Source organism: Marmota flaviventris, chromosome 10, assembly GCF_047511675.1.
Source record: "Marmota flaviventris isolate mMarFla1 chromosome 10, mMarFla1.hap1, whole genome shotgun sequence".
NCBI classification, from domain to species: Eukaryota; Metazoa; Chordata; class Mammalia; order Rodentia; family Sciuridae; genus Marmota; species Marmota flaviventris.
In genome coordinates, this window is record NC_092507.1 from 9,932,805 (window position 1) to 9,952,865 (window position 20,061).

At 44.1% G+C, this 20,061-nt stretch overlaps 1 protein-coding gene across 1 annotated transcript; it reads right to left on the bottom strand.

Moving 5' to 3' along the window:
- Nucleotides 1-6,336: 6,336 nt before the first annotated feature.
- LOC139707362 (PRAME family member 12-like) lies at nucleotides 6,337-8,839 on the bottom strand. Its single transcript, XM_071618574.1, has 4 exons — nucleotides 8,553-8,839; nucleotides 8,018-8,174; nucleotides 7,594-7,771; nucleotides 6,337-6,656 (listed from the first exon to the last, which is right to left on the bottom strand). Exons 1-4 carry the CDS (start codon nucleotides 8,837-8,839, stop codon nucleotides 6,337-6,339), a joined length of 942 nt encoding a protein of 313 aa, XP_071474675.1.
- Between the last annotated feature and the right edge of the window lie 11,222 nt (nucleotides 8,840-20,061).

Consider the following 20,061-nt stretch of genomic DNA (forward strand, 5'->3'; position numbering starts at 1 on the left):
TTGAAAATAAGTGCATCTGTGCTGAATGTGTAGGGTCTTTTTTCTTTTCATTATTCTCTAAGCAGCACAGTGTAAACCACTATGTAATGTTCCCATTGTATTAAATGTTATAAGGAACCTCGAGATGGTTTAAAGCACACAGGAGGATGTGCATAGGTTATATGCAAACACTGCATCATTTATACCTGATCTTGAACATGTGCAGAGTTTGGTATACAAAGGTGGGGTTCTGGAATCAATTCACTGTGGATACTGAGTGAAGGCTGTACTTGGCCTTGGGCTAGGGAGTATACTTTTCACATATGTATTTACTCTCTAGGTCACTTGGACCCTACATATTTTCACACATCAACAGTCATTGGTTTTGCGGTAGGTACCAGGGATTGAACTCAGGGGCACGCGACCACTGAGCCACAACCCCAGCACTATTGAGTATATATTTTAGAGACAGGGTCTCCCTGATGAGCTTAGTGCCTTGCCATTGCTGAGACTGGGTTTGAATCTGTGATCCTCCTATCTAATCCTCCTGAGCCACAGGGATTACAGGCATGTGGAACTGTGATTGGCAACCATGGTTCTTAGTATCAAAAACTAACCCAGGTACATTTAAACCGAGAGAACAACTGTAAGCATGTTGTAAAGCCCACAACCTTACTGTTGGGACAATGCTGTGGAAGTGGGCAGGGACCAAGGGAAGCTGGCTATTGTTGGGATGGGCAAAGGTGTGGCATCTGCAGTGGAGGGGAGAAATAAATCATATTCACACACTAATTTTTTTCAATGCTTTATTCACTCAAATCACTCAATACAACTTCACTGTATAGTTCTTAATCAAGAAAATGATAATCCTTAATGCTGGGCACTGCAATACACATAATCAATTCAAAACTAAAAATTCTAAGTTAACTCTGAGCACAGCAAACACTTAATCATGCCAGACTCATTACAGACATTCCCTCTGCATGCTCAGCTCAAGTGCCAGGTTTAGAGTGTCAAGTCTAACGGTTGATGTCCAGCAGATGCTCACTCACTCTGAACACAGTGATCAGGTCAGGAACCGATGGAGGCTTCTCCTGGGCTGGATGTGACAGCTGGTTGAGGAGACAGTCTTAAGAGGAAGTCGCCATTCTGACCAGGGTCGAGATGTGGCTGTAGAGTTTGAGAGCGGTGAGGACGATGCAGAGGATCAGGCAGATGATGAGAAGAGGTGGGACATCAGCGCTGGACCTCATCGGGCTCTCCAGCATGTGGCCATGAGTGCAGCTGGCTGAATGTCTGTTCACTTGCTCCATCATTTCTACTAAATGTTGGGGCTCTGCTCACCCTTTCAGTCCCTATCAGCTATTACCTTGTTTCTTAGTGACATCTTACATTCTGAGGTCATGACCTCTTGTTTGACAGTGTCTGCCCTGAACTCTCACCTCTGACTCCCATCAGGGTGAAGGCAAATGACCGTGACTTCACTCTGAGTTTTAAGGGGGTTGTGGACAGAGACTTGTCTTTATCAGCTGTGCCTGATTCATACTAGAGGGCTCTGGAGGCTCTGCCTGGTGGACCTCCAGGTTCATTCTCAACTGGAATTACTTAGGCTTAGGCCATTCTTAGGTTAAGGCCATCCTTACAGCCAGCCTGGACCACAGCTTGGACCCCCCAGAGACACCCTGATTAGGACCTGCTGCCAGGTGACATAGCACATTTTGGGCACAGGCCACACCTTAGGCATTAACCCCAAACCACATCAGGAGGAAGAAAAGTACGTTTGACTTTTTCATTCCTATCAACTGACGGTGGACCCTGCCTCACTTGGAGACTCCCATGTTGGGTGGGGAATACCTTGACACAGGAAGGGCTTTCATTCAGAGGCCAACTAAACTACACCTCAGCTACAAACAAGAACTAACACGTATTACCTATCTATATGTGTATGTATGCACCATCCCTAACTTATTCTGTTACCCCTGAAGAGTCCTGCTGGCCTCCCTCACCAGAGTCCTTGAGAGTTCAGAGAAGGAGAACGTGATGGAGATGTAGAGACTGCTCTGTAGCTCTGGGGTTGGGTGTTACCGGTCGGGCTGGAACAGCCCATCCATTGGTTTATTTTGTGAATCATATTCTATGGAAAAGCCTTTGTGTATCCCCCATAGAAAAATAAAAACACACACTCACTCTCTCCTTCCAGTGTGGAAGCAGCACCCTTAAAATCTCAGAGCTGGCCCGCCCTTGCATTTCAAAATTATTTCTGTGCTGTGTGATTTCTTGCTGTATCTCACAGCCAGCTCTCTGCAGGAAGGGAACACAGCATATCTTGCCAGTGCAGGTCACCGGCAAGAGTACAGACTCCTGAAGGTGTTGGATCTAATGGGAAGTCAGCCCTTTTTATATTGTATTTTGAGACAAGGTCTCATGACGTTGTCTAGGGCCTTGCTAAGTTGCTGAGGATAGCTTTCAATTTGCAATCCTCCTGCCTCAGTTTCCTGAGGGATTCCATGCATACAGAAGTGTGCCTGGCTTACATAACAGGGATATTTAAACTTTCAAATAACTAATAGGAAAGTTAAGAAGAAAATGGTGAGTGTTAAGCATGGCCACAATAAGAGGTTAAGGAATGCACAAAACCAGGAGAAGGAAACCAAGGCAACCAAAGCACAAGTTACAAGGGAAAAGACAGAATCCAGAGTACTGGTATCAGAGCAGAGGGAGGTTCTGTTCAGCTTAAAATACTCATTGGTAAGTATAAAAATTTTCTAAATCCCAGAGGAAGCCCAAAGGAAAAAACAAAAATGACAGCATATTCACAAAGGACAAAGAAGGAAATGCAAACTTACCCCAGAACAAAACACCAACCCACGGAAACAGACTATAGAGTAGGGAGGAAAAGAGAGAAAAAGAACTAAAGAGAAATCAGAAAAAGAAACTGAAAACAAACAAGACCAGTCAGAAATAATTCTGTATCTTTCAATAAAAAATCTTGCATTAAAAAGAATAAACTCCCCAATTCCAAGACGTAAAGTTACTGAATAGATTTTCTTTTTCAATGGACTCAGTCACCTGCTGTCTACAAGAAAGTCACTTCACCTCAGGACACACAGAGAGTGACAGTGAAGGGATGGAAAAGATATTCCACATGAAGGAACCAACCTAGAGCAGGAATGGCTAGACTCCTGTCAGATAAAACAGACTAGAGATTAAAACACAATAAAAAGAGACAAGGGGATCACACAATGATCAAGGGTCAATTCAGCAACATGAGACAGCAATTGTACACATACATGTACCTGACACCCGAGCACCCACATGTGCAAAACAGATATTACTGGAATGTAAAAGAAGAAGTCGACTACAACACAGTAATAACAGTGGGGCTTCAACACCCCTTTTCAGCACTGGACAGATCATCTCTGCACACAGTAGACATTTACAGACCACCGCACCCAACACTGCAGAGCAAACATCCTTCTCAACAGCGCACGACACATTCTCCATTTATTCTCAAAATAAACCTCCATAAATTTAATAAGAATGGAATCCATAGCAGGGGGAACACCTGGGCAGTTACAAAGCATGGGAATTCTTCAGCATGTTCCCCAAAAACCAATGGGTCATTGAAGAAATCAAAATATTGTCATGTATGTAAGAAAGAAAAAAATAACTAAAAACTAAAAAAGAAAGTGTAAAATGCCTGCAGACCAATGAACAGGGCCACACAAGATATTCAAACCTGTGGACACAGCAAAAGCAATTCTAAGTGGGAAGTTCCCAGCAAGAAATACCTACATTAGGAATAGATCTCAAATAAATGGCCCAATGTTGCATCTAAGGGACTGGAAAAAAATAACTGGGTCATGCCTCAGTTAGTAAAATTGGGAGAAGGAAGAAAATCATAAAGCTTCTCGAGTAACTGGGTTCTCAGGAATGTGCCACTGCAACCAGCTTTTCATACTTGTTTGTTATTGTTTTGGGAACCAGGCAGTGAACCCAAGGGTGCCACACCAGTGAGCCCCATCCCCAGGTTGGATTTGAAGCAGGGTCTCACAAACTTGCTTACAACCTCACTAAATTGCTGAGGCTGGCTTTGAACTCACCATCCTCCTGCCTCAGCCTCCTGGGCTGCTGGGACTACAGCTGAGCACCACCAAGCCGGCCTTTGCAGTTGTTTTTGGAAGAGAACCTTTCAGTACATCTATTTGACACACCTGTCCAGACCAATTAAAGAATGCATTCCATTGTTTTCATGTGGGTTCTGGTTCTTTCTTTTCAAATACTTCTAACAGATAGACACCTCTATTCCAATTAAACCTTCCCATGTGGTCACATCACTTTTGGATTTATTTATTTGCTTACATATTTCTGTGATGCTTTGGAAGAAACCCAGGCCCTTCCACATGCTAGCAAGTGCTCTACCACTGACCGATGACTCCAGATCCCTGAGTTAGCTTTGATGAAGTTCACTCATTTCTCCAGAAAAGCATGGGTTCTGGTCTCCTAGATTGTGGAGGTGAAATTGGCCAGTGTCCAGAAGGGGCTGTAGAGTCTTTGGATGCAAAGGACTCTGCATCTTTCAGTAGCCAAGGAGTGAAACCCAGTCCCCACTGCCTGACACGGCCACCCTTACAAACCTGGTCCTGTTTGTCATGACAACCTACAGTAGTGTGCTCTCTCACAGCACAAATCAACCTAGAATCAAAAGATGAGGATCTCAAAGAGCAGTCTGGGTGCTTTAACCCCAGGGCTCTGGGAAAACAAAGAGCCCTCACAACCCTTCCAGTGTTCAAGGGGTCTGGAGGCACCAGAATACCTTCAAGTCCCTTTTTAGTCATGATAACTCTTAAAAGAACAAATGATGACACATCTCATTATGCAGATCTTTGGCTTTATTTGAACCTAGAATCCAGCAGAATGAATACCATTCAGAACCTTCCACCTCCCCACACATGCAACCTAGTCTTAGAGCCCGAGAAAAGGAAGTGCCATAAAGAGGGAGCCAGGCACAAAGATCAATCTGTGGGTGACAGAGAGGCCAGCTGTGCTGGCCCAGACACTGCTACCTGTTCCAAGAGCGAGCTGCAGTCTGCTTACACATCCAAGTGTGTTCTAGTTCACTATGTGTGGAGAATTATTCAAGCCATAATTAAAACACATCCACAGGCAGCTTTAGAACACCTCAAATGAAGACTGGGGGGACCTCGTTCTCATCCTTGGATGGGAAACTAAGGCCAAGGTCACAGCACAGACCCATCAGCCCAGTCCTCAGCAGAGGGAAGTGTTAGGGGAAGATATGTCAGTTATGTACAACGCCCACCCCACCAGAGCTTGTAATTTAATCAATTTCATTTTGAAATATTTGCAAGTGTTATCTATCTATATGATTCTACTATTTTGATGAAAGGGAATTTGGATACCTTCAATGGGCACCACTAGTTTAACTGAGGACAGACTACCTAGGTGGATGACAGGCAAGAGACCCAGAGCTCTGATCAATGTGCAGCATGGACACCTCCTGCAGGCACTGGGAGCCAGACACTGGGGCCTGTCATATGCACAGATGCCCTTGCCCAGCGCATCCAGAGACTGGGACCTGAGTTTCTGGGTCTACATGGAGACCCATGAGGAAGGGGCAGTGTTGAAGTCTGGGTGGCACTGAGTCCCCTGAGAAGAGGTTTCCTTGCCTTGGCTCATGTTCAGTGCCTTTGTAGAATGTTCCAGGCCACCTGTGTGCACCTGCATGTGTTAAGACACAGAGTAGCCACACATCATGACCAGATTTCAGTTTGATCCCTTGACTTTCTGGGGCTGAACCTCATTGTTCACCAAGTACCCAGGGCTGTCTTTCTCCATCAGCACCTGGAGAATCCCAAGGTTTCATCAGAAAGCCAGGTAAATCCATCACAGAGGACGTCAGAAGAGTAACCTTGAGATTCCCTTCATTTCTGACTATTTATGGACCAGCCATGAAACACAATAGCTTCTTCCTGTGCCCATCAAGCCTGAATCCCATTCTAGAAATCCAGGTCCCTATGTATGTCTCTATGAAGACACGTGTCCTGAAGGTCCTATCCTTGGGGGGATTCCCTCCAATGGAGCCCCCTGCTGCACCTTCCTTTCCCTTCCACACCTCAGGCAGTGTCTGAAATGGTGGGCTCTGAGTTCCCTCTAAGGTGACCCTACATCCTGGTTATACCTCCAATTGCCTAGAAGTATGCTTTTGAAACACACCCAACTAGGCAGCTGTTGGACAGGAACAGTGAAGGAGGCCCTGGTTGTAGAGGAACATGCTGCCACATTGAGGACATGGGACAGTACAGAACACAAGGACCTTTGGCTGCCTAAAGTCCCTCACTATTGCTGTGAGCTCAGCACAGAGTTGGGACATCTCCCTGGGTGGATGGCACCCTGGGCATCATAGCTCTTCAGAGGGGCAGGGTACAGCTCTACGCTCAACTGGCTCAGCCTGGCAGTGTGAAGCAGCAGGTCCCTCTGGGCTGACATGGAGTTGCGGTTCCCATGGAAGCTCAAAACCCTGAGCTGGGAGCAGCAGCTCAGGGCAGGCAGGAGGGCCTGGAGCTGCGAGTCAGTGATCCCACAAGCTTCCAAGTCCAGGCTCTTCAGAGAGGCTACAGTGATTTCCAGCAGAATTTTGAGAGACTCTGGACTGAAATCTGTCAGTTCCAAGTGTCTGAGCTGTCTGGTGTTTGGACATTGGGAAAGATGATTCCAGTCAGAATCTGACATCGGGCAGTTGGTTATTGAGAGGGTCTCCAGAGGGGTTGTCAGGTGCCTAAGGAGAAACAAGGCAGTTAGTTCTGAGGAGCAATGTCAAGGTGGGAAAAGACAAATTGGCCCAAACCCAAAGTCACCCTGGTCATCTGACAGTGGCCCACACTTAGGATGCTGCCTTTTGCAGAATCTGGTCATTCACATCACCCCATGTCAGGGTGAGCCTTTCACCACCACTCCTGTGAACAGATGAGTCCACATCTCTGTGTCCCCTCCTCACTGCCAAGCAGAAAGTCCCAGGTCTGGCCACAGGAGGTCATGGGGAGTCATGTACGAAGGTCAAATTCAGGCAGGATGTAACAAAATCCACTGGGGTTAACCCTCTAAGAGGCTCACACCCTATATCCTTAGCAAGACTTCCACCCCTGCTCCTCACCCTCACACCAGGATCACTACCTGGAGCTCAGAACAGCCTTCCCGAGGTGGGTATTAGAGGCAGATCCTCTGCTACCAGCTGGGGAGCACAGCATTTCCATGTTGACGGGTATTAGTGTGGGGCTTCCCTCCTTCCAAGCCCTCTTCTCTACCCTGCTTTCCACCACCTTCACTGGACAGGCCTCCCACAAAGGGGACATCAATCCCATCCCTAGCTCCTGTCCCTCCCAAGGATTCCCAGCATGGTGGCACTTCCCAGACCATGGACCCAGGTTTAGGACTCTGCTCCGATACACGTTATGTGATCTAGCTTCAGGATCCAAGAGGAACAAAAGGATGGGTTATGTACCTTCCAGTGTCTTATTAACCACGAGAGTGTCAGTGGCTGGTAGGTGCAAGTTTCCTGTAACTGGTCTGCAGAGGATGCTCTCCTTCCTTACTCACCTAGGGCCTGCTCCATGTGGCCCTTGAGGAGGAGGACAGCATCCACACAGAAATTCCTCAGGCAGTCCATCCTGAGGAACTGCGAGGTGAGCTGGGTGAGCAGCCGCTCCTGCTCCTCTGGGGAGGTGTGGGCAGGCACGCGGACCTGGGAGACAAGCAGCTTCCTCAGGTTCTTCATCTGGCCCAAGAAAGGAGCACAAGCAGCCAAGGTGGAGGGCACCCAGGTGCAGTGCACTTCCACCTTCTGGACAGAGTCCAGCTACAGCAGTCTCAGGACCGTCCTGGTGTGGCGGGTGGGTTTCCCAAAGATCTTCAGTCTCTTCCAACACAGGTGTACCATGTCCCTTCTCTGTGTGACCCGCAGGAACAAGTGGGCCTGGAATTCATCCAGGGGTCTTTCTGTGAGGCACAAGTCTATGACTACCTGGAAGGGCGGCTTAGCTGCCATTGCTGGACCATGTTTCGATGTTTGATTCTTCTTCATGGCCTCTGGTGAGCGACCATCAACCAGGGCTCCAGACCACATCCTCCAGAAGTTCCGTGAAGCCCTCCGCAAATCCAGCACCTGCAGTTTCCACCTCCTGCGGGGATGACAGTAGAGTCTCAGCCCTGAAGCCCCTTCCTTCCCCTCTCAGCTGCTGCTCCCTGCTCCACCTCTTCCTTCTGTCTCACTTTTCTCCATCCACTTCCCTCCAATCCAGCCTGGTGCCCCCACTTGTACAGACTGAGGCAGGGGCAGGTACAGCCTCCTCCAGGAGTCCGCACAGCTGCCACAAGCACCTCCACATCTGGAAGCCTTTCCCAGATGGGGCACAGCATGGCCAAGGCCTCTCCACCCATCCTTGCTGGCAGCACAGGAAGCCTGTGGAGCACACTTCAGCACCCACTCTCCCTGCCTATACCCATCCCTTCCCTGGCACCGAGGGTGCTCCCTTCCAGGCCACCTGGGTCCCCCTCACCTGGGGTGATCCTGCTGGGCAAGCAGCACGTTTAGCCCATCCAGTGCCACTTGGATCATCTCCATCTGTGGCTTCCTCCTCAGGGCCCCCAGGGGCAGGCAGGTGAAGGGCCAGGCCTGTACCATTTTCTTCAGGACCTCAGTGTGTCCCCTGCTGAAGGCCTCCACAAAGAGTGGTGGGAAGAGCTCTATGGGCATGTCCTCCAGATCTAGGATGGCCCTGGACTTGTCACTCAGTAGGCTGCTCCCTGCCAGCTCCAGCAGCATGGGTAGGGACTGGATGCTCATCCTGGGTAGTCTGAAAGAAGAAGGATCCTGAAAAATGGTCCAGGGAAAAGGCCACTATCCCATCCATTGCCAGCCACTGGGAAGGGGGTACTGGGGAGTCTGTAAGCACACCTTACCCTTATGGGGGAAAGCCTTTGATTATTATTTTGTCCTTCTCAAAGTGGAATTGGACTGTCATGTGACCTAAACAGTAGGCTCCTAGATTCAACAACTATATGGCTAGGAATAGACTTGCCCTCACATGGGTGATGTTAGTTTTAATTTTAAAAAAATAATGAGCAATTATATAGCATGTTCCCATATTATAAAACACTTGGAAATTACAACAGAGTCTCTTGGATATCTGTTACACATGTGAGATTCTGCCACCTTAGGGGGGAGGTCAAGAGAACAAACAGATCAGAAGAACAGAGTCTGTGTACTGTTCCATGAGATCGTTTGAAGCTTTTGGTTTAATTTGTTTAAACAAATTATAAAAGTACTAAATCACATGGGCCATAGAGTATACTCTTTTAGGGAGCAGATATTGGCAACTGAGTTTAGGACACTCCAACACTGAGCCACTTCCCTAAGCCTATTTTGTATTTTAGATGGAGACAGGGTCTTACTGATTTGTATAGCACTTCGTGTTGCTGAGGCTGTCTTTGAACTCTAGTCCTCCTGCCTCCTCATCCTCTTGAGTTGGCGGGATTATAGGTGTGCACCTCCACACCCGGTGAAAGAGTATAATTTATAGGCACACAATATAAATATTTCCATCATTAGAAAATAGAATTGCAATCAATTACAATGAAATAGGAGTCCAATATCCTTGGTGAAGAAAGTGGCGGGGCCTGGAACTGGGCTTGATCCTCAGCAGCACATAAAAATTAATATTGGTGACCTGGGGATATGCCTCTGTTATTAGAGTGCTTACCTCGCATGTACAAGGCCCTCGGTTCAATAACCATACCACCAAATTAATTAATTATATTGCCCATATAAACCTTAAAAAAACAGAATTTAATCAAATGAATCAAAGTTGGGTGTGCAAGCGTGCACATGTAATCCCAGGGGCTCCAGAGATTGACAGAGGAGGATCAAGGGATCAAAGCCATCCTCAGCAAGAGTAGGCGCTAAGCAAGTGAGACCCTGTCTCAATAAAATACCAAAGAGGGCTGGGGATGTAGCTTAGTGGTGGAGTGTTCCTGAGTTCAATACCAGGTACAAAAAAAAAAAAGAGAGAGAGAGAGAGAGAAAATTAAAAGTGACATTAACCAAAATGGAAATCCTAATATTAAGCATAAAGGCAAAACCACACTAAGAGGCAAAATCAAAGTCCTACGTTTGTTCATGAGAAAAGACAGGAACAAAATTGTACCTGAATCCGCACAGATGAGGAGAAAATGTGCTGGTGCTTAGGCCAGTGAGGAACTTAGGGGATCTAGCCAGGTGTGCAGGTGCTCTGAGCTTCAGCAGGCCGGGATGTGTCTCCTTGGGCTACAAGACTCTTGTGCTTCTCTTCTGGCTCTGCAGAAGCTTTTATGGACCTCTCTGGCCACACCCCCACCTCCATCTGTTTGATGAGCATCCAATCAGAAAGCAGTATGTGATCACATTTCCCAATATCCACCCACTTAATTCTATTGGGATTTTCTTCCTCTAGATTAGTTTGTTGAATCCAATGCTCATGCAGGAGGGCAGAGTCAGGGAGATGTGAGAGTCAGGGATGCCTCTGTCCATGCACTCCCCACCATGGACTCAATTTTGTCCATATGTGACCCTCCTGTTTCTACTGTCAGACAGAAAAGTACTTAATCCCTACTGTAAGAAAAAAAGTTCCTAGAAAATACCTTTCTACAAGGATCTTTGGTCATATCAAAATTATTTGAAAAAAATAACTTTCAAATATATTTTCAAAATTCCAGAGAGAAAACAGCTTTTTGAAGACAGTAGTGTCATCCACAAAGACTACAGAATGGAAACCATGTGTCCCACATTCACACAAGTATCAAGTTACATTGTAGCAAATTTGAGCACACTCGGGGAGGAAGAACACAAAAGGAGGGTGGAATCAGTCTTCTAGACTTCAGGCAAGATTTCTTCTGTCTCTTTGTACTGGGGATGAAACTCATTGGCCACACCACTGAGTCACATCCCCAGCCCTTTTTATTTTTTGTTTTTATTTGGAGACAGGCTCTCACTAAATTGCTTAGGTCCTCCCTAAGTTGCTGAGGCTGGCCTCAAACTTGCCATCCCCCTTCCTTAAGTCTCCTGAGTTGCTATGATTACAGGCATGGGCCACCGTGCCCCATCAGACTTGGAAAAGTCTGAAAGCCACTGAGGGTGGAAGCGGTGGGCAACTTGGGATGTTGGAGAGAAAGACACAGGGTTGGACAGCAGGTGTCCTTGACTTCAGGGCAGCCACCAATTGGAGAGCCTTCCTTCAGAATCAGGGACCTCCCCAGGGCACATCTCCCAGAAAATCTTAGCCCCAGGCACTTTCCAAGGCCTTTAGCCTGGGAGAAGAACACAAGCAAAGGAAAATTGCAAGAGTCTGAGTCAAACAAAATTCTAAAATTGAGGAAGGAGAGACAGAAAGAGATGGAATGCTTGGATGAGCCATGTGAGGGGAGCACTTCCAGGGAACATGCAGAAGGAATGGTTTGATGGGTGGCAGTTAGAGAATCTATTTCTGTTTCTTCGGTCTGTCTTTATGGTGCTGTGACTAAAAGACCCAACCACAACAACTACAGAGGAGGAAAAGTTTATTTGGGTGGCTTGGTTTCAGCGGCCTCAATCCAGAGACAGCACCTCCAAGGTGAGACTGAACATCATGGCAGAAGCGTGTGACAGAGGGAAGATGCTCACATTACCAGAAAGCAGAGCGAGAGACATGGCCACTTGCAGATACAAACCCTACACTCAGTTTCACACCCCAAAGATCAGCTTCCTCCAGCCACACCCCACCTGCCCCCATCATCCCCCAGTGAATCCCACCAGGGGTTAATTCACTGTCTAGGTTAAGACTATAAACCAATCATTTCTCCTCCAAAAACATTGTCACATGAGCTGTTGGCAGACACAGCATCTAAACCATGATGGTCTTTTGGGGTATCTTGTTGGGAAATATCCCTGCTCACATCACATAATCACTTAATTGGATACTTACAATTGGCTAAGGTTATATTTGGTTTCTGTTTCACATAATAACTTACCATAAATGAAACACATTTAATTTCATGTGTGTGTGCAGCTATATAGGATTAAGGCTATGCAACACCTTCTCTGGTTTTTATGCTCTACAAATTTGAAATTTACTCTCTGATTTAATTTTAAGTTTCTCTGGAATTTCTCAGTGTGTCACCAGCTGAAAGAGTGACTTCATGCCACAGTCCTGGCTTCTCTTATTACCCCTGACTTGGTGGACAAGGCAGGTCAACCCAAGTCACAACAGACAGTGGCTCTCCAAAGAACAAATGTAGTCAGACATAATAGGGCAGGAATGCAAGACACCTAAAGAAAGATGAGTCAGAGCCCCATCCAGGAGGCAAAGGGAGGCAGGGTGTCAAAGGCAGCTTTCAATCAATTATCACTGGCTCCACAATAACGTGGGTGACCTCTGTTCATGGACAACCGGTGGCTACGGTGTCCTCTGGGCGTGAGGGTTTGGGTGGATTTTATGCACAGCTGAGGTTGGGGCTGACTGGTTTGTGATAGTTCCTGCCATCAGGCAGGGCTGCCCAGGGACTTTCCCTTCACAGCACCCTGCTTCCCCTTCATCAGGGTTTGACACAGTTCCTACCTCTTGATTTGAGCACCATTATGTTTCCCCCTTGGGATGAAGATATTTTCTCTGGATGCATCACATAATGGTTAGGTCTTGATTCTATCTCAGTGCCAGGATGGACTTGTCCTGGTTGGTCCATCTCCCATTGGAGGGCATTAATAGATGAGTAGGAATCAATGTTGAAACTCATTGAGCCACATTTGAACAAGGTGGGTTTGGAGGGAGTGGCTCTCAGTGTCCCTCCACCAGGAAGTTACTGTTAAATTCAATTTTGCTTGTTCATTAGGCCTTGGCTATTTCATCTCCAAGCTCTGGCCTTTACTATTCTAGGAAGAGTTAGACTTTTGCAGAAATTTTATGAGTACAGGTGTTCATTTTTTAAAAAAAAATTTTAGGCCCTGAATTTATTTATTTTTATTTTTTGTTTTTATGGCATTGGGGATTGAACCCAAGAGAGGTTTACCACTGAGCTACATCATCAGCTTTTTCATTTTTATTAATTCATTACTTAATTAAATTATTCATGTATTCAGTGTGGGTACCAAGATTTGAACCCAGGGGAACTACACCACTGAGCTACATTCCCAGCCCATTTTTTTAAAAAAAAAAATTTTGTTTTGAGAAAGGTTCTCACTAAATTACTGAGACAGGCCTTGAACTTGAGATCCTTCTGCCTTAGCCTGCTAAGTAGATGGTGTTATGGGGAGTCCCTCCAGAAAGCACTCAGTCTGAATTTCAAATCAAAAGAGAGCTTTACTTACCTGACTAGGGACTGTCACCCACTACAGAGACTCAAGCTCTGTGAGAGGACAGCAGCTTCCTGGTCCATCCAAAAACAATATAAGCACAAAATCCACAACTCAGTGACTTGCTTATCGTCATGTAAGCTACCAATCATAGAAATTAAAACATTTATAAGTGGGGCCTCTGGGATCTAGGCAGGAGCAGAATTTTCCAGTCAGCAAGCCAGCACATTAGCTTTGCCATGCAGTTGAGCACAGTCCTGGGTTCAAGAAGGTGCTAGACCGTCACATTGTGAATTTTTTATTGGGGGGGGGGGGGTCAGCAGGGTGAGAATCTACTTCAAAGTCATTGAGACCCACCTTAGCATTCAAACCCAGGATGTAGCTCTCCATGACCACCACTGCCTCCTGAGTAGGGTACAATCTGTGGGGTACAAAGTACAGAAAGGCAATTATTTTAAAGTAAAAAACAGCATTCATTTCAGTTTCTCAGAAACAGCTCTGGTAACAGTTGTTCATAGGAGGCAGAAAATAGAGTCTCAGGCCTGCCTATGACAGATCTTGTTTTATAATTGTCTTATTTCACTTTTCAAAATTTTATATCCATCAGCTATATTTTTTTTTACAAATCTAGAACCTATAACTGACACACTTATTGATTGTATTTATCAGTTCATACCATAGCAGATGGGATTACAAGTGTTCACCTCCACACCTTTTTTAAATTACAATTTTGAAAAGGTAGAGCATTTGCCTAGCATGCATGAGGCCCTGGATTTGATACCTAGCAACAATAAATAAAGAAATGGATAAATAAATACATAGATAGATAGATGTATAAGAGACCCGTGTTAATGGAAACTTGTTAGAGGTTTTTTCTTCTTAATCAATTAATCTGATTTTAGTTATGTTCAGGGAAAAAAATCCAAGTGATAACTCTTGATGATAAACATTTAGAATAGTCATGGTTAAAATCTGTTGGGAATTTACTATAACCAGCTATTAACAAGGTAATTTGATTGGCATACATTTTAATATAGAATCCAGAATTATGTCTGAGAACATATGAGATATTTTATGAATTTTTGCCATTTTAAGCAAATATTAATAAAATATCCAAATAAATATAACTGGAAAAAGTTATGTCGTATTTGACAGGACTTCCCATCACATCAAATTAGGCTAATTGCCTTAACGTCTCTCTTCTAGAAATCCCTTAAGCAACTATGGAGTTCTCTGGAACATCCCAATGTTAGTTCAAGGTCAAATGACAATGTAGACTTTGATCCTAGAGAAGTTAGTCAATAATCTCAAAAGTTTTAAAGCACTTAATGAAACCTGGGGTCCTAGATCATTATAAAAAATAAGTCATTTAACCAGAGTGTTGAAAGATATTTAAAGTGAATACAGAAAATCATGCCCTATGAAATAATACTTCAATATTTAACAGAGATGACTCAGTTTTCCCTTTCCCAAGTAATCAGAGAACTTGATAAAACCAATTTGAACCCTATAAACTTACTCTCCCCTCCTCCAGTACTGAGCATTGAACCAGGGGCACTCTACCACTAAGCTACCTGCCCAGTTCTCTTTGTATTATTTTCAAACAGGCTTGTCAAATGGCCAAGTCTGGCCTGAATCTTGCCATCCTCCTGCCTCAGGCTCCTGAGTATCTGGAATTACAGGCATGGCCCACCTCACCTGGCTTAAAATGTGCTTCTTAAAGAGCAGCTGTTTGAGAGATGTTCAACTGGAACATTCCATGTGGAAGCCATTACTGTTTTTAAATGTCTTTGGAATAATTTGGCCACCAGTTTCAAAAAGTGCTTGAGAAGGAACCATAATAGACTCCTCTGCAGTGCAGAAGAAAGGCTCTCCTGGAGTTTCTTGGAATTTGCAGGTCCCATTCTGTGTTTTATTAATCTCTTGAGAGCCAATGATAAAAATCCTATGATCTTGTTTGGAGAGTAAGGAGTTTAGAAGCAAATTTTTGGTAATGCTGTGGTTTTTGCAGAGTCTTCCTGAAACTGTATTATCAGACTACCAAGCTCAAGTACCTTCTCCTGGATGGTCCCCTACCCTCCACTTTTGTGAGGTTTTTGTACAAATAATTTAATTTTGATCCTGCAGTCTTTCACAGTAACATCATCAGCTGGGACACTGTTGTCACTGAATATTATAAGCCATTGGTCAGTGTTGGCTCCCTTGAGTTGTCTGAAGCTGATGGCAATCACTTGGCATGCATGAGGCTGCTGGACTGTGTGTGTGTGTGTGTGTGTGTGTGTGTGTGTGTGAGTGGGTATGTAGAACTGGAGATTATATACCTGGGGCACTTTAGTAATGAGCTATACCCCAAAACTTTTTATATTTTTATTTGAGACATGGTCTGACTATGTTGCCCAGGCTGGCTTGGAATCTCCAATCCTCCTGCCCAGCCTCCTGAGTTACTGGGATTGTAAGTGTGCACCTCGGCACCTGACCATAGAGCATTTAAACCCTCAAGAGATTACATTGCACCAGGGAGCAAGTGTCATAACTTAAAGGAGAATAATAGCCTCAGACTCAAAATTCTTCTGGATGAATGTTATACCAATACAGAGACCCTCAAATAACTCTCAGACCACACATTGCCATTCCAGTTAAGCCTTTATTGCTGGCCAGCAGCAGACACTCTACTCTCTAAAAGTGAGATGGTCAGAGTAGCACACCACCTTCAGTGATGCCTCATACTTAAGCCAAAAAAAACACAAAAGGGAGATTTGGGGGTCTAGCCAATGTAAACAAGCACATTGAATATGTAAAGAAGAGTAGTGTACTACAATTTTATTGATGTTTTTATATTAACCAAGTTTTAGACTCTGTAATGTGGAACAATACTCTAAAATAACAGTTGCTGTTTCACCAGAGATGTACAAACCTTCATTTGTCCAGTTTGTTGCCCTAGAGAATAAAACTTAACAGACACAAATATGTAAATCAAACTTTGGTTTATATCAGCACATTAATATTTGCTCTTAGGGAATACCCTTGAATACTTTTAACTATTTGTGTTATATATATAAACAACTTATTATAAAGAAACATTTTAATTTTTATCCTTTACTTATAGATGTTTATATTACTTACTTAGACCCTATTGTTTACTTGGATGTATTATAATTGTATTTTACCACACAAAGACTTTCTTACCTGGAAACATGTTTTTTACTAAATATATTTTTATATTCAGAACCTTTTAATAATTTTTAATCTATAGATCCTTCTTTTTGTTTATACCTTAAAATAACATTTATCAATTTCTGGATTTAGATAAATTAATTCATTTTAATAAGATGAAATATATTTACAGTACTCTAATTGAAATGCAGTTGAAACCTCTTGACTTTTTTGTATATAGAATTATCCTCGCTGGGACTTTTAACTTTTAGAAACCTTGTTTTTGTGATAATGTAAAGTAATTTTATTTTTTTTAAATTTACCAATATATGAAATAACCAACAGTGCTTAAATATTTTACCTTATGGAATTTAAGAAGTTAAGATTACTTGGTATTATATTTAACAGTTAACATTTAAACTTTGTAAACAAATCAGATGTCTCTAACAAACACATTCATGATTAATTTTATATATGTCAGATCTAATTTACATTTTTTTAAAAAAAGGTATAAGACAAATGCATTGAATAGCATTTGTAATTTTTTCCCATTGAAGAAAAATCCTAGAGACAATGGATATTAGACACTTTATAGACACTAACATTTTATTAACAACTGTTTGACCACCTAGAAACATATCTGTGCTTTGTAACTTTAAAGACATTTTTACTTTTATTTATTTACCCAATTTCAATTGAACCTTTTAAATCATATGAACCAAAGATATAAATATCCATTTTTAAAATTTTAATTTATGAGATCATATATAATTCTTAGTACCAAATATATGTAGTCACTGAGAAACTGATGTGACTCCATTTTTGAAAATAAATAAATAACAGCAGCTTCTACCTCAAGGCCTATCCAAGGAAAGGGGCATGACCCTTGTCCTCGGAAAAACCCACAGAGCACTCCTAGGCACGTACTCATCTGCTGACTTGTTTATCTACAATTAACAGGAGAGATCTGAGGCACCAGGTGTCCCTACTCAGTTAGGCTAGGTGAGGACCCATAGCAACCCCCTAGCAACCACCAATCAGCATGAGACTGGGAAAATACTCGGCATGCCAGATGACCCCCCAGTAGTTTATGGGGGTTGATAACATGTTGGGAAACCATGTAGTTCAGCACATACTCCCCTGATGGCTTAAAACAATCAGTTCAAAGGAATCCTGCAAACCCACCTTTCTGCTCAAATGTGGCTCAACGGGCTTTAACAAATATTCCTACTCGTCCATTAATTCCCTCCAGTGGGGACAGAACCAAGGAGGACAAGTCCAACCTGGCACTGAGATACAATCAACCCACAGGAAAGAATGGTGTATCCCTGAAGCTTCAGGAGAAAAGATCTTCATCAGAACTGGGATATATAAATGGTGTCCAAATCGACAGGCAGTAACTTTTGTCAAATCCTGATGAAGGGGAGCCAGGGGGCCATGGGGGGAAGGTCCCTGAGCAGCACTGCCTGGCAGCAGGAACTATCACAAACCAGTCAGCCACAACCTCAGCTGTGCATAAAATCTACCCCAACATGTACCCCCATGTTTTCTAGGAGAACACATGGCCAATCGCTGCCTATTGTCCTTGAACTGAGGCAATCCTTGGTATTGAATCTGTGGACCCAATGATAAAATAAAGAGCCCCAGAAACTGCCTGGAGCAAAGGCTGCCTGGGAGATGTGCCCTGGGGGGTCCCTGATTCTGTAGGAAGACTGTCCAGTGGGTGGCCTCCCTGATGTCAGGAACACCTGCTGTCCAACCCTGTGTCTTTCTCTCCCAAGTTGCCCACAGTTTCCACCCTTGGTGGATTTCAGACTTTTCCAAGTCTGATGGGGCATGTTGGCCCATGCCTATAATCACAGCAACTCAGGAGACTGAGGCAGGAGGATGGCAAATTTGAGGCCAGCCTCGGCAACTTAGTGAGGACCTAAGCATTTTAATGAGACCCTATCTCCAAATAAAAGCATAAAACATAAAGGGCAGGGGATGTGATTCAGTGGTAGAAAACCAATGGGTTCAATCCCCAGTACAGACAGACAAACAAGAAAAGTCTTGCCCTAAGTCTAGAAGACTGATTCCACCCTCCTTGTCTGCTCTTCCTCTCTGAGTGTGCCCAGATTTGCTGCAAGGTAACTCGAAACTTGTGTGACTGTAGTAAACATGGTTTCCATTCTGTGGACTTCATGGATGACAATACTGTCTTCAAAAAGCTGTTTTTACTATGGAATTTTTGGAAAAAAAATTCAAATAATTTTGATATGGCCAAAGATCCCTTTGAAAGATATTTTCAGGTATTGTTTTTTCTTAGGGATTCAGTGCTTTTCTGTCTCACGGGAGGGACCAGAGGGTCATATATGGACAAAATTGAGTCCATGGTGTGGAGTGCATGGAAGGACGCATCCCTGACTCTCACACTCCCCCGGATTCTGCGCACTTCCATGAGATTGTATTCAATCAATCAATCTGGAGGAAGAAAATCTGATCAGGATTAAATGGGTGGGGACTGGAGAACCTGATCAGATACTGCTTTCTGATTGGATGCCAGTCAATCAGATGAAGGTGGGGGCGTGGTCAGAGAGGTCCATAAATCTTCTGTGGCGCCAGAAGAGAAACACAAGAGTCCTGGAGCCCAAGGAGAACCAGCCTGGCCTGCTGAGGCTCCGAGAACCCTGCACACCTGGACAGATCCCATAAGTCCCTCACCGCCCTGAGCACCACGCGGTTCCCGCCTCACCTGTGCAGATTCAGGAACAATTTTGTTTCTGTCTTTTCTCATGAACCAATTTAGAACTTCGATTTTGCCTCTCAGTGTAGTTTTACCTTGATCCTGAACACTAGGATTTCCACTTTGGTTTATGTCAGTTTCAATTTTCTTTCTTTCTTTCTTTGGTATGGGCTATTGAACCCAGGGGCACGCAAACACTGAGCCACATCCCCAGCCCTATTTTGTGCTGTATTTAGAGACAGGGTCTCACTGAGTTGCTTAGCGCCTGCTCTTGCTGAGGCTGACTTTGATCCCATGATCCTCCTGTCTCAGTTGGCGGAGACCCTAGGATTACAGGCTTGTACATGCATGCCCTGCACTTTTACTTTTTTTTAATTGTTGTTTTTTTAAAGTTTATATGGAAAATATAACTTATTTATTTATCCATTTATTTATTTGGTGGTATGGTGATTGATCCAGGGCCTTGTGCATGGGAGGCAAACACTCTATCTAGAGAGGTATGTCCCCAGCGCAACATTGAATAATTTTTACCTGCTGCTCTGGATCAAGCCCAGTGCCTCACATGTCCTAGGAAAGTGCTCTTCCACTGAGCTCCAGGCAAAGCCAATTTAAAATTACTTAACCAAGGAAGTAAATTGCAATCCTATTTCATTCTAATTGATTGGAATTCTATTTTCTGATAATAAAAATATTTATTTTGTGTGCCTTTAAATTTATACTGTTTTTCTGGGCATGGTGGCACACACCTGTAATCCCAACACCTCCAGAGTTTAAGGAGGCCAGAGAATTAGAGTTCAAACCCAGCCACAGCAGCACGAGGTGCTACACA